Below are 14,592 nucleotides of genomic sequence, written 5' to 3' on the forward strand. Positions count from 1 at the left end.
GAAGAAGTGGAAAGAAAAAAATCTAAAAAAGAATAGAACTCTGACGCACACAGTTTACACTTTAAGCATCAAAGTCCAACCAAGTCCATCCATCTCCCTCCGTCCGTTTTCGTTGACTTGAAAACAATCTGACCCCTGAAATTTTACGTTACTATTACTAAATCACTAATTTACTAAAAACATTTATTAATACTTATCTATGATAATAATCCAACGGCCACGATTTCATCCTAAACCCCTCGCGAAATCGCATATATATAAAGAAGATGAAACTAAGAATCTCTCTCGCTGTTTCGTTTTCTTCGTCTTTTCAGTTAACTGCAGAACCACTCCGATTCATTCATTCCTCGATCTATATCAATCTACTTCGATTCCTTCGTTTTTCTTCAATTCGCATTTTCTTTCACTTTTTTCTCTGGGGTTTCGTTTTAGGAACAGTGTTATCGAAGATTTAGGGTTTTCGTTCATTCATCTTTCTCCTAGATCCGTCACCAGAGCTAGGAGAAACATTGCATGCTTGTTTTGCTTTAGAATTTAGCTATAGTAATGGCGTCTTCGTATCAGGGTTCCGTTAGTGCTGCCCAGGTTTTTTTTATTTAATTTTTTGAATCTATTTTGCTCTTGGATTTTTTGATTTGTGTAAAGTTATAGTTTTTTTTGCTTTGCAGGTGGGTTCTTACTTCGTTGGACAGTACTATCAAGTTCTTCGTCAGCAGCCTGCTCTTGTTCATCAGTTCTACTCCGATTTAAGCTCAATGATTCGTGTTGATGGTGATTATACCGAGAACGCATCTGATGTGTTGGTAATACATATTATAATCACTCGTATCTCTTTGTTTTTTCAGTTTGTGTAAGGTTTCTGGGTACAAGGGTTTAGCTTCTAGGTGATTTTAATCTCGAGGGTATTTTAATGGATAGTTGATTGGGTTGAATTGGATTGTGTTGTTGTTGTTGTGCAGCAAATTCATAATGTTGTTACGTCGTTGAATTTTTCGGCAATTGAGATCAAGACAATCAATTCTCTGGACTCTTGGAATGGAGGAGTGGTTGTGATGGTTTCGGGTGTTGTTAAGATCAAGGATGTCAATAGGAGGCAGAGGTTTGTTCAAACATTCTTCCTTGCACCTCAGGAGAAGGGTTACTTTGTGCTCAATGATATATTTCAGTTTGTTGAGGATGAAGTAGTGCATCAGAATCTGATACCGGTGACATCTGAGAGGATTGAATCACAGCCACATGTTTCTGCTTCTTATGCTGAACCACCAGGTATTTTGATTGCAGAATCTTGTTTTTAGGACATTTGTTTCTAGTTTAACCAGAAATATCTGTGCTGCTATATGTTTAGCGTTTGTACAAACTGAAATACCTGGTTAAAAAATTAATGGTCACTGCATCTGTATCTTTCTATTTAGTAAATGGTACTTTAAAATAATCAGGCTTAGGAGATTTGGTTTTATGGTGATGGTGATTGTAGGAAAATGTATGTGTATGTTTAAAATTTTCATTGACTAAATGCATGCTTCTGGGCGATAATTTCGTAGTCATTAATCTTTTTATCAGCTTTGGACTATGGTTTGTGGAAGAAGCAAGAGAATATATCAACTCAGTTCATATAGATTATAGGAAAAATGTATGTGTATGTTTGCATTTTTCATAGACTAAAACAAGCATGCTTCCGTGCAATAATTTCTTAGTCATTAATCTTTTTTATCAGTTTCGGACTATGGGTTTGAGGAAGAAGCAAGAGAATATCTCAACTCAGTTCATATAGATGATGATCCAGTGGACAAGTATAGTCTTCCTGAGCAGCAGCAGCAACAGCAACTACAAGAAGATCTCGAGACTGAAGTTGTGGTGGAGGAAACTCCTACACAGGAATCATATCCACCGGTGCATGATGTTGCTCATACTATCCGTGAAACCCCTGTCACTCTTGTGGAAGAGTCTTTTGAGGAGCCTGCTAAGAAAACTTATGCATCTATTGTATGTACAACTTTCAGTTATGTTTTTTTTATGTTTATTAAACAATTTTTTTTAGTTGTGATACAGTGTCAGTAAAAAATCTCTTTACTGCCCATAAACAAAGCTTGACATCATTCATGAATATGTGTCTATCTTTTTGTATTGTTTTAGTTTTAGTACAGTGTCAGTAAAATATCTCTTTACACTGCCATAAACAAAGTTTGACATCATTGAAGGATCCGTGTCTACCTTTTGTATTGTTTTAGTTTTGGTACAGTGTTGGTAAAAAATCTCTTTACACCTATGAAGCACGGACACCCCGTACACGGCACCGACACTGACGCAACGACACAGGTAATAATTGATAAAATGATTAAATTAAACGTAATCACTAGTGTCGGTTAGGTGTCCGACACGGACACAGACACCTTTTTTTAGACGTGGCGGTGCTCCATAGCTTTACACTGTAGTAGCCCTTTGTTGTTTGCTGGACTCAAACCTGTAGTGAAGGAAAATATTTTTAGGCATTAAATACTTATTAGTAGCCCTTTGTTGTTTGCTGGACTCCAACCTGTAGTAAAGGAAAATATTTTTCCTCTTTTTGCCGCTGTCTTAATACAATCATGTTTGAATGAATTTGTAGTTACGTGTCTCCAAAGGCCAATCAGTGTTGGCCGCTGCACCCGAGCATGCCCCACAGCATTCTTTTCAAAGTGCTCCTCCTTCAGAGTTTAATCATGTGACACAGCCTGCTGCTCAGCAGGCTGTGGTGCAGCCTGTTTATCAGCAGTCAAGCTCAGCATCTGCATATGTTTCAGAGTCAGGACACCCCGTACACGGCACTGACACAACGACACAAGTAATAATTGAAAAAATGATTTAAATTAAACGTAATCATTAGTGTCGGTTAGGTGTCCGACACAGACACAGACACCTTTTTTTAGACGTGGCGGTGCTACATAGCTTTACACTGTAGTAGCCCTTTGTTGTTTGCTGGACTCAAACCTGTAGTAAAGGAAAATATTTTTCCTCTTTTTGCCGCTGTCTTAATAGATTCATGTTTGAATGAATTTGTAGTTACGTGTCTCCAAAGGCCAATCAGTGTTGCCCGCTGCACCCGAACATGCCCCACATCATTCTTTTCAAAGTGCTCCTCCTTCTGAGTTTAATCATGTGACACAGCCTGCTGCTCAGCAGGCTGTGGTGCAGCCTGTTTATCAGCAGTCAAGCTCAGCATCTGCATATGTTTCAGAGTCAGGGGCCGATGCAGCAGTGGATGGCTACAGATTTGACCATGGTATGATTCTTTTTCCTACTATAGTTGTTTAATTAGTATATGTTGTATGGTATCTGTATAACTTGTAGTACTTATGTTATTGATACGGGGGAAATTTTTTATTCACTCATCCTTCCCACCATCCATTAAGGGTGTTATTGACTGCTGCATTTGTTACCTTAAATGGTGCTTGTTTAATTTTTTACACTATTGTCCTACACTCCTACTTATTGAAATGTTTTTTAAGCAGAATTGTCTGGGAAGAGACATCAGAAATTGTTAGGCATAAGCTTTTATTCCCAAAAGAATTTTAAAAATCAAACTCGAGTATTCTCTATGGTAAAATTGGTGTTTTGTTTTACGACTCTGGAAATGGTATTTCTGTGACTATGTTTTAGCTGTGCTGCATTATTAAAGATTTGAAATCAATATTGTCTGAGAATTTACAGTTGAGTCATCAATTTAACACCCGATCTATAACTCTGTTCCAGAAGAAGTAACATCTGTCTATGTGAGAAACCTGCCTGCTGATATTACCGAAGCTGAGATTGACCAGGAATTTAAGAATTTTGGCAGAATTAAGCCAGATGGAATATTCGTAAGGGTCAAGCAGGTAACTCCTCATTACATAAAACTGAATGACTATACACTCAACAAGGAAAAAAGAAAAATCTAAAATAGAAATGGGTGTTTACAGGAAATTGGAGTTTGCTATGCATTTGTGGAATTCGAAGACGTTATTGGCGTTCAAAATGCACTTCAGGTTTGGTGTTATTTTATTTAAATATTTTTTTGTGTTTAGACATCATATATGCTTGATTATCTAGTTTTTCCATGCCTCTAATAATAATAATAATAATAATCAGAAAACATGAAAAAGATACTGGATGCAGTTCTACTTTTTTTTGCTTGACCATGCTATCAGTTAAATTACCAAAAATGTGCATAATCAATTTTTTTCTATTCCTTAAAAGCGAGAACATTCTCCATTCCTTCATTTGATTTGTCGTCATGATCATATGTTTTCATATGGATATCGGGTTAAATTATTTTGGTTTCATTTTATATTTTTAATTTTTATGCTTTATATACTGGTTTATATATACTTGAAGCATGATTTCTATATTGTTGTGCATACCAAAGTCTGTGGATGTAGGTTTTTAATTAAATTTACATTTTGAAGTCAAGTATCAATGTCTAATGCTGTTAAAATTTCTGCTAATAAAGTATATCTAACGCTGGTTTTCTATTAAAATCAATGGTCTTGTTATATGTATGATGCAATAACTGCAATGTCCATATTATTGATTTACACAATTTTTTATTCACCTTTGTCTAAATTTATGCACGGTTATTGTAGGCTTCTCCAATACATATGGATGGAAGACCGATATACATTGAGGAGCGAAGACCAAGCACTAGCAGTGCAGCTCGAGGAGGAAGTAATGCCCGTTTTTTTTTTTGCCTCAATTTACTCTTTCTAATGTTATGAGAGTTTTACCTGTTAGTCCGAAAGCTTTGAAAGTATTGATTGCTAGTTGTTACTTCCATTGCTTAAGTGACCATGTGGGTCTCACATGTGTGCATTAGCTTTAGTGCTCTTATTATTAGACCCGTGGGGTCTCATTTGTATGTGCATGCCATATTAGTTTTACAGGGGATTGATAGTTATGGCAGCACATGCCAATGTACTGGCATGTACTGGTTGTTGCGATGGCTTTACCAACCTCGGGAATCTTGTTTGAAACTGAAATATGGCTGGGCTGGGGGATGTATCATAGAGTCCGAGTGTGATAAAATGGAATAATTATTGCAATTTGGGTGCTGCTTCATAGGGATGCCTTGTAGGGAGCTGAAATTTTAGCATTAACCATTGTTGCTCTGAAATTTATTTGGGCATATTTCTGGGTTCGATTTGGTTGCATGAGGTTATGCAGGGTAGGAGGTGACTAATAAAGGGAAGCATATTTTTCTGACATTTTGTTGCTGCTATTACATCCACCAAAGGAATAGATGGCGGTGTTGGGAATTGCCAAAAATTTGATGGGAGCTGCCACATTACTTGTTTTTGTTTCCTAATTTAACATAAAATTAGGCTCTTAGTGTTGCCCACAACGATTATTTTGCATTTGTGCTACTGTCAAATGATTATTGTTTTGAAGAATTGTGGGTTTGGATCTGAATGTGCGGTTTGTCATTCGGCCTTTTGTTCTATGACTGCCAATAGATATTTAAAAAATTTTAAGGGAGCTTCTAAGGTAGACATTCCAAGAGACTGGTTTTTTTATTTCACAAGCCTGTTTGTTTTGTAGTTTGTTTTTATTCCAGTGCTTTTGTGAAGAACTGTATTTTGTCCTTGACCTCCCCTTATGCTGGTTTTCTTTCTTCAATGAAACTATTTGAAATGATGTCTTTGTACTTTTAGTACTGTGTTCGCTTGAGTGTTTTTGTCTTTTAGCTTTCACATGAAGTAGTGATTTTTTTTGTAATATTGATATCCATTTCCTATGTCTATTTCAGGAGGAAGGGGAAGAGGCAGAGGCAGTTATCCAACAGATGCTCCGAGAGGGCGTTTTGGTGGTAGGAGCTCGGGCAGGGGATATTATCAGGACACTTCAGACTATACCAGACCCAGAGGCGACAGTTATGTTCAGTATGGTTCACGATAGGAAGATGTCGTGAAAGCGTGGTTGAATATGTATTTGAAGGGGCTTATACAATTAGTGAAATCTGAGCTTGATTCGGTATCTAGTGCACAACATTTTCCTTCTATGGTTTCATGAAAAGGATTCTTACATTTTGAGTGTCTTTAAAAGCTGTTGAGACTTAATAGTTTGTTTTGCGAGTATAGATCAGCTAGTTCCCTTTGAATGGTTTATATGATGCCATTCAGGTGGGAAGTTTTGTTATTTAAATTGCCTCATGTCAGGATCATGGATGTTTCTTTAATGAGAAAAGGTGTTGAAAGAGGTAAAGGGATTGTGGGGGTTGTGCTGCTGATCATTTCATTGCGTTTCTTGAGACTTATTTTGATAGTGTAGGGGGAATTATGATTCAATGTTTTAATTTGGCCAGGGTTTTTGAAAATTGTGGTAAAACCTTTTCTTTAGTTGTGTACGAGAGTTGGATTTCTGAGAGGGTTTTGCAGGTTTGAGTCTATTCTTTGCTATATTTTAAAGTTCAAAAATTGAATCATAACGGGATAAACAGTTATGTAACATTTTAATCCTTTTAAGAAACAATTGATAACTTAATTTTAATAAAGAAAAATTAGTCCTCTCTTCCTTCCAAACATATTCTTAGGATAGTTTTTAGGAGAGGCACATAGGGAAATATAAGAAATCTTTCATATTTTTGCAGTTAAATTTATAATATTAGTATATACTGAACTTAAGTAATATTATTTAAAGAATTTATCAAATTTTAACAATTTTCTTCTTTTCGCCGTTTTTTGAGCTCTCCCATTTTGGGGATTTGTATTCTGAAGAAAAAAAAATGTTCGTTAAAGTTGGGGAGTATTTTTTTATTGAAGTCCTACACTCTAAACCAGACCTTTGATATGTAATCCAGTTCCCAGCAAAAACTCATATTCTGACTAAATTATTGCTGTGAGATTTCTGCTGTAGCATCTGTTCAACAAATTGTTCCATTGTTATCTGCGATCTCTTCAGATGGTCTTGAACACAGTTGAGTTGAAACTCATTGGTTGGGATGCTTTAAATCATGGGTTTTATCATTTTTTTTTCTTTAATTGATTCTAATGTTATTCGAGCAAGTGTTTCCAATTTTACCATCCTTAAGTTGGTGTCTTTGTTGCCAAATCAACTAGCAAGAAAAAAATCTCAAACATAGCACTTGATCAATTGGTTTGTTGATTACTTAAATGGTTACAAACTTGAAGCAAGTCTAAGTAATTTTGAACCCAATGAACCGACACTGCAAAAGAAACTCAGCTTGTGATTTCTGGTTCTCTACAATAAAGCTCCAAGTCATCTAAGAGACCCTTATATACATCAGAAAATGTTTTCAGCCTTTCTCTTCTAAGCACCAGTAGTAGCCATAGCTCCCACATGAAAATGTTGAGGTAAGCATTGCATCTCGTCACAACCTGCATCCTCATCTTCCTCTGTGTCCCAAAGGAAACTCGCATACGCTGCTTGTACATGACTGATATATCATCACATGGAAACACACAAATGTTAGAATGATTTCCCAACATCTAAGGTTGTTGTTACACTAGTACAACAATGTTCTGATCCGAATGTACCTGTCTTCAGGAGAGGCCTGTACTGCTCGTTCAAAATAGCTAGAGGCTCTTTCTTCGTCCTGATGCAGCTCCCAAACTAGTTTTCCATACTGTGATAAAACTTCTCCATCATTTGGATCTGCTAGTATGGCTCTGGAATAATACTCCTCTGCCCCTTCACGGTCTTGTTTGCTCTGTCAAATCATAAACAGCATCAATTTTCCAATCATCACCAATACAACCAAGTTTGCTCGTAGAAATAGATGTTACCTGATACAAAAACTGAGCATAGTTTCTCAGGAACAATGAATTCCCTGGATTTTGCTGCACCATTTTCTTGTAATATTCTTCCACCCCATGATTATTATTATCTCCATCATTCCCTCTAGATCCCATGAAATTAGAATCACCACCTCCTCCATTGCCTCCTCTGCAGCCGCCACCTATTCCATCACCACACACATCAACACCAAGCCCCTTTGCAAGATACATTTCTTTACTACCAACCTTTCCCTCCTCCCCAAATCTCACCCTGCAAACTCTATCCATTTCTCCACTCACCTTCATACTACTCATCACACTAAACTCATCATCAGAGTCTTCTTCATCTTCAACATCTTCCTCTTCTTCGCGCAAACCTGTTCGCTTAGAAAGAGAGAAAGACGGAATAGTCTCAAGTGGCAAACATCTTTGTCTCACTGAATACCTCTTAGAAGAATGATCCATACAACTGAATCTCTCCTCATTAGCATAAGCTAGATCTTCCAAGTTACCTTCAGATTGAACTCTTCTAATCAACCCTTTGTTTTGTCTTTCAAGATCAGTAATGGAAGGAGAAATCGGAGAAGAACTGCATGAGAGATTGAACGAACCAGATTGATGGAAAGAGAGCTTGTTGTGATGTGTTGGTGGTGGTAGATGCTTGAGTGCATGACAAGGTTCATGATGATTAGGACTATCAGGAAAGGAACTGGATGAGAGGAGAGATCCAAGAACTGGTGTAGAAGAGCTTCTTAGCATCATGTTTTCTTATGATGAGAATTGGACAGAAAAAAGATATTTGTAGCAGTAGAAAACAAATAAAAAAACTAGATCCTTTATATAATAAGGTAAATGATTGAAGCAAGTGGTTGAATATTTGGACCTTAATGCATGAATATGAAAGGTGGAGAAGGTGTTTGGATCACAGTATTGATATGGTTTAGTTTGATTAAAGGGACGGTGGAAATGAAAAGTAGTATAGTATTTGTAAATGTCAGTGTCTTTCTCATATATAGACTAAACATTAAAACGTGATGATAAAGTATATGAGTCAAGTACTACTACTGTTGCACCAACTAACCGAGGGTCACATGTGAAGAGCATATCCTCCGTTGATTCACGAGAATCTTTTATTGTCCCTACACGTGCTAATTCACATGCTAGTTGGACTATTCTATTTCTCACCAAAATTGATTACTATTTGAAGTTGGTTCACAAAACTTTGTTTGGTTAAAGGGAATGGTCTCTAAATATAGTATTAACATGTCTTTAAAGAAAAAGTGTACGCGCGTTGCTTTAAAAGCCACAGCTTGTAGCTTGTGCATTTTCATTAGTCAAGTTTTCAACAAACTTGCGGTGGCGGCGACCATAATGCACACCCAAACATGGGTGGCATTTAGTACCAGGAAGAAATGTTTTGGTCCACTATAATCTAGTGTCTCTTTTAACCATTCATATATTATTAGTAGTAGTACTATTTAATTTAGACATTTAGGATTGATGACTATAACTTATTACTAACTTTTATTTTTAAATATTAAATATTTTTTATATTAAATAATTTAGTTTTAATTAATCAACATTAATTCTTTACTTTTTTTTATTTAAGTATAATTTTATACCAAATTAATCTTAACTATTATAAATATAAATTAAATGAAAATAGCCTATTCTTCATCTTCTCCTTTATCTTCTAAAACTCATCCCAAGTTAATTTTTTTTACCCAATTATTAAAGAAGCATAAACATCACAACTTTGATTAAGAAATGGATTATAAAAAAAATTACGAGTAATTTTTTCTGAAAAAGTAGGTTTTAATATCATAATTTTTTATTCAAATAATTTTAAATAATCTAAGTTTTGAATAATTTTTTAAAATACTTGACTTTTAGATTTAGACGAAGTGTTGTTGTCAAATGAATTGACGACAGCTTTACATTTTAAAAGGAGACATCAATTGGATTTACGATTCTATATGATATTGTCAATTCAATTGACATCAGTGTATAACTTTATAAAGAAGACACAAATGGTCTGACACTAGTGTACAAACATAATATTTTTACATAAATAGTAAGGGTAGTTAAGGGGTGTGGAACCAGTGATCAATTGTTCCTAAGACCTCAAATCTTCAAACATCTAGAGTGAATCAACACAAGGGCAACAAAGAGGGCGACGAGTAAGAGTAATTAGGGGGTGTGGCACAAATGGTTGGTATGACCAATCTGGTCGTCATCGTTAATGTTTATGTAAATGTTTTTTTAATTAAATATTAATGTTTACTATTTATGTTAAAAAAATCTGTTTGTACACTAGTGTCAGACCAATTGACATCTCATTTATAAAGTTGTACACTGACGCCAATTGAATTGATAACATCATATGGAGTCGCCAATCCAATTGACATATCCTTTATAAAGTTGTACACTAGTGTCAATTGAATTGACAACATCATAAGAAGTAGTCATCTAATTGACGTCTCCTCTTAAGAATATACAGTTGTCGCAAATTCATATGGCAACAACACTTGACGTCGCCAATTCAGATCTAGAAGTGAGGTATTTTGAGAATTTTTTAAAACATGAGATATTTTAGAAATCCATTTGAAAAACTGAGTTATTTGGATAAGAAATTCACATAATCATCTATCTTTTCAAACATTTATTATATTTTTAAAAATCGTTCTCATCTTTGAAATTTATAAATTTTTTTACATTTATTTGTTTTCTCTTTATCCCAATAAATTTGTCAATAAATAACAAACACAATTTGGAAAAGTAGTTGTTTCAAAATTAAAATTTAAATCACTTCTTCTCATTCACTTAAAAGTTCCACTATACATTGTTGCTCAGGTTGCTACTCAAATAAACATAATCAGTATCAGTATCAGAAGGATGATTTTTATTTCAATCTTAGTCTTGCTATTAGGATCCTCCAAATCCAGAACTACCACCATATTTGTCTCAAGAACATCATAAAGCAAACACTAATCAAATTAATTAACTCAAAAGAATAATCGTATTTGTAAGTTAAACATTAAAGCCCAATCAAAAAATAAATGAAAAAAAACACATTTAGGGTGAATTCTGGTGAAGTGTTTTATATGGATTTGAAGAATCTGGGTTTTGAGAAAAACTTATGGGTTTGTTTAGGTGAAACAGAAAAACATTGAATGATAAAAAAAGAAGGATTTTGTTGTAAAATTGAAACACAAGAAATCAAGTGTTTTGTAGTAATGGTGGTGATGTAGAGCTTTGGTGAAAGATTATAATGGATTCTTCTAATAACATGATGAAATAAATCTATAAAGATCTTGTGTCCTTGAAAACGTAGAAAGAGAACTAACTATCAAGACTCAAAGAACGTTGGGTACCTAACAAATTTTAATTTGTTTTGTAGGTTTACTTGAAGACCACTACAAATCTATGGTATCTTGATAGTGGTTGTTCTAAGCATATGACGGGAGATATAAACAAATTTTAATCTCTAGTCCTAAAGGCCAAGAGATATGTCACTTATGGGGGCAACAACAAAGGAGAAATTCTTGGCATAAGCAAAATTAGAGCATCATCTTTCACAAGTATTGAAGATGTACTTTATGTAGAAGGACTAAAAACACAATCTTCTTAGCATAAGTCAATTTTGTGGTAAATGTTTCAAAATCAAGTTCACAAAAAATGAATGCTTAATTGAAGATGAATCACACATGAGGTAAAACTTATGGGTAAAAGAATTAGTAATATTTTTATGATTTCTTTAGATGATTTATCCTTGAAAATAAAGTGTCTTATGGTAAGCAATAATGACTAATGGCTTTGGCACAACTAAGTATCCCAAATTCATATGAAACATTTAAAAAAATTAGTCAAACATGATCTAATGGTCATTGGTTTACCAAAGATAAAACTTGTTAAAGATAAATTATGTGATGCATGTAAAAAAGGAAAGCAGACCAAATCAACTTTCAAGTCAAATAATTTGATAACAACTACAAGGTCACTTCAATTGTTGCACATGGACTTGTTTGGTCCATCAAGAACAAGCTTTGGAGGTAATTTATATGCCTTAGTTATTGTCGATGATTTTTCTAGATTTTTTTGGACATTTTTTTAGTGCAGAAAAGTGATACTTTCAAGACATTTAAAAAGTATGCAAAGCAAGTACAAAATGAAAAATCATGAAATATTGCATCAATTATAAGTGACCATGGCGGAGATTTCTAAAATACATCATTTGAAGAATTTTGTGAAGAAAATGGTTTCTTTCATATTTTTTCAGCACCAAGATCTCCTCAACAAAAAAGAGTGATTGAAAGGAAAAATAGATCTCTAGTTGAACTTGCAAGAACCATGCTAAGTGACTAAAATCTACCAAAGTATTTTTCGACGGATGCGGTAAGCACGACATGTTATGTAAGCAATCGAGCTATCATAAGACCAATTTTGAAAAATACTTCATATGAACTCTTCAAGGGAAGAAATCCAAATATTGCTCACTTTCATATCTTTGAATGTAAGTATTTTGTCCTCAACAATGACAAATACAATCTTGATAAGTTCGATGAAAAATCTGACAAAGGTATTTTTCTTGGTTAGTCTCTCTCAAGTAAGGGTTATAAAATTTATAATAAAAGAACTTTAACTTTTGAAGAATCAATGCATGTATATTTTGATGAAACTAGCCCCTCTAAGGAGGATATAATTGTTTGTAATGATGATATTTTAGAAGTACCTATGGAAGACATTGCTAAAAATAAAAAGGTTGATCATTTGGAACAAAAAAAGGAAAACATTCAACAGGAGCAAAATCAAAGTAAACTTCCTCAGGAATGGAGAATCCATCGTGATCATCCAATAGACAAGTTATCAGTGACATTAGCAAAGGAGTTTCAACAATACTAAATCTCAAGGATGCTTGCTTGAATATGGCATTTGTTTCTCAAATAGAATCTTCAAAGGTTAATGAAGCCTTAGAAGATGACCAATGGATGCTTTCCATGCAAGAATAATTAAATCAATTCAAAAGAAACCAAATTTGGGAACTTGTTCCTAAGCCAACTAATAAACACATCATTGGTACCAAATGGGTGTTTAAGAAAAAACTTAATGAGAATCACATGATTGTCTGAAACAAGGAAATATTGGTGGCCCAAGGATATAATCAAGAAGAAAGAACCGACTTTGAAGAAACTTTCTCTCTGGTTGCAAGGTTAGAAGCTATTCGTTTATTACTTGCTTATGCTAGTTCATTAAATTTTCAATTATTCCAAATGGATGTCAATAGTTCCTTCTTGAATGGATACATCAATGAGGAAGTCTATGTCAAACAATCTCTCGATTTTGAAGATTTCAAGAATCCTTCACATTTCTACAAGTTAAAAAAGGCTATTTATGGCATGAAGCAAACACCAAGGGCATTGTATGATAGACTTAGAATCTTTCTTTGTGAAAGAGGGTTTAAAAAAGGTAAGGTTGATACTACATTATTCATTAAGAAAATCAAAGATCATACTTTATTGGTCCAAACCTAAATTGACGATATCATATTCATATCAACAAACAAATACCCATGTGAAAAAATTTCAATGATGATGAAACGAGAATTCGAGATGTCCATGATGAGTAAGTTGAACTATTTTCTTGGACTTTAAATTAAGCAATTAAAGAATGACATCTTCATCAACCAATCCAAGTATTGTAAAGAATTGTTGAAAAGGTTCGATATGGGCAATTGCAAAGAAATAACTACTCCAATGGGTTCTAGAACATATGTAGATCAAGATAAATATGATATTCCGGTTGATATAACAAAATATAGAGGTATGATTGTCTCTTTACTTTATTTGACGGCAAACCGTCCTAACATTATGTTTTAGTGTTTGTCTTTATGCCCGTTTTCAAGCAAATCTAAAGGAATCTCATATCGCCTCCGTGAAACGAATCGTGAAGTATCTCAAAGGAAAAACAAAGGTTGGACTATGGTATCCTAAAGTTAGTGTATGTGATTTAGTTGGTTATTCTGAATCAGATTATGCAGATTGTAAAGCAGACCAGGAAAGCACAAACGGGACATGTCATATCCTAAGAAATGCTTTAGTATCACGATCTTATAAAAAGCAAACATGTAGTGCTCTTAGTACAACTGAAGTTGAATATATTGCAGCAAAAAGTTGTTGTGCATAAATCCTACGGTTAAAGCAACAACTTTGCGACTATGGCGTAATCCTTGGTTGTATTAGGTTAAAGTGTGACAATACAAGTGCTATAAATATAACCAAAAATCTAGTCATGCAATTAAGAACCAAACACATAGACATACAACACCACTTTATACGAGATCACGTGCTCAATGAAGATGTCAAAGTTGCATTTGTTGATACAAATAACCAATTGCGGATATTTTCACAAAACCGTTAGCCAAGGAACCATTTTAAAAGATTCAAAGAGAGCTTGAGATATTGGATGAAAATGATGTTTAAATTCAACACAAAGTCAATATTGCATATATATAATGTCATCTTCTTTAAACTTATATCAATGTACATGTTTATTGTTTTTTTTATATATTAATTCATAATTTATTGTGTGAATTAAAAGCTTTGATGATCTCTCTTATATGTTTTAATATATGTGTATAACATGATATTATTTGTATATATATGTGTGTTAATCCTTCCTTCATACTTGTTTCTATAAAAAAATTCAATTTTTTCTGAGTGTAACCAGTTACACTCTAACTGTAACCGGTTACAAGGCCGAAATCTTCACTTTTGTTTTAAATTTTTTTTAAGAGGCACGTTGTCATAAATGGTAACATGTATATATTAACCGGTTACACCTGTTCAAA

The 14,592-nt window shown here is 34.2% G+C and overlaps 3 protein-coding genes across 4 annotated transcripts; 2 read left to right on the forward strand and 1 right to left on the reverse strand.

The window, feature by feature from the left end:
- Positions 1–273: 273 nt before the first annotated feature.
- LOC127126002 (nuclear transport factor 2) lies at positions 274–6,207 on the forward strand. 2 transcript variants are annotated; one of them, XM_051054862.1, is made up of 9 exons: positions 274–585; positions 669–803; positions 960–1,266; positions 1,715–1,983; positions 3,040–3,259; positions 3,733–3,851; positions 3,936–4,001; positions 4,599–4,680; positions 5,759–6,207. In XM_051054862.1, exons 1-9 carry the CDS (start codon positions 547–549, stop codon positions 5,905–5,907), a joined length of 1,386 nt encoding a protein of 461 aa, XP_050910819.1. In that variant the 5' UTR covers positions 274–546; the 3' UTR covers positions 5,908–6,207. The 2 variants fall into 2 exon arrangements, with proteins under 2 accessions (XP_050910819.1, XP_050910818.1); XM_051054861.1 differs by having other exon boundaries at positions 275–585; positions 3,730–3,851.
- An 886-nt stretch (positions 6,208–7,093) lies between these two features.
- LOC127126003 (uncharacterized) lies at positions 7,094–8,723 on the reverse strand. Its single transcript, XM_051054863.1, has 3 exons — positions 7,755–8,723; positions 7,506–7,678; positions 7,094–7,405 (listed from the first exon to the last, which is right to left on the reverse strand). The coding sequence occupies exons 1-3, from the start codon at positions 8,505–8,507 to the stop codon at positions 7,279–7,281; spliced, it is 1,053 nt and encodes a 350-aa protein (XP_050910820.1). The 5' UTR covers positions 8,508–8,723; the 3' UTR covers positions 7,094–7,278.
- A 4,745-nt stretch (positions 8,724–13,468) lies between these two features.
- Positions 13,469–13,928, forward strand: LOC127130220 (secreted RxLR effector protein 161-like). The gene is made up of 2 exons (XM_051059270.1): positions 13,469–13,565; positions 13,648–13,928. The coding sequence occupies exons 1-2, from the start codon at positions 13,469–13,471 to the stop codon at positions 13,926–13,928; spliced, it is 378 nt and encodes a 125-aa protein (XP_050915227.1).
- The last annotated feature ends 664 nt before the right edge of the window (positions 13,929–14,592 follow it).

Source organism: Lathyrus oleraceus, chromosome 3 (assembly GCF_024323335.1).
Source record: "Lathyrus oleraceus cultivar Zhongwan6 chromosome 3, CAAS_Psat_ZW6_1.0, whole genome shotgun sequence".
Taxonomy (NCBI): domain Eukaryota; kingdom Viridiplantae; phylum Streptophyta; class Magnoliopsida; order Fabales; family Fabaceae; genus Lathyrus; species Lathyrus oleraceus.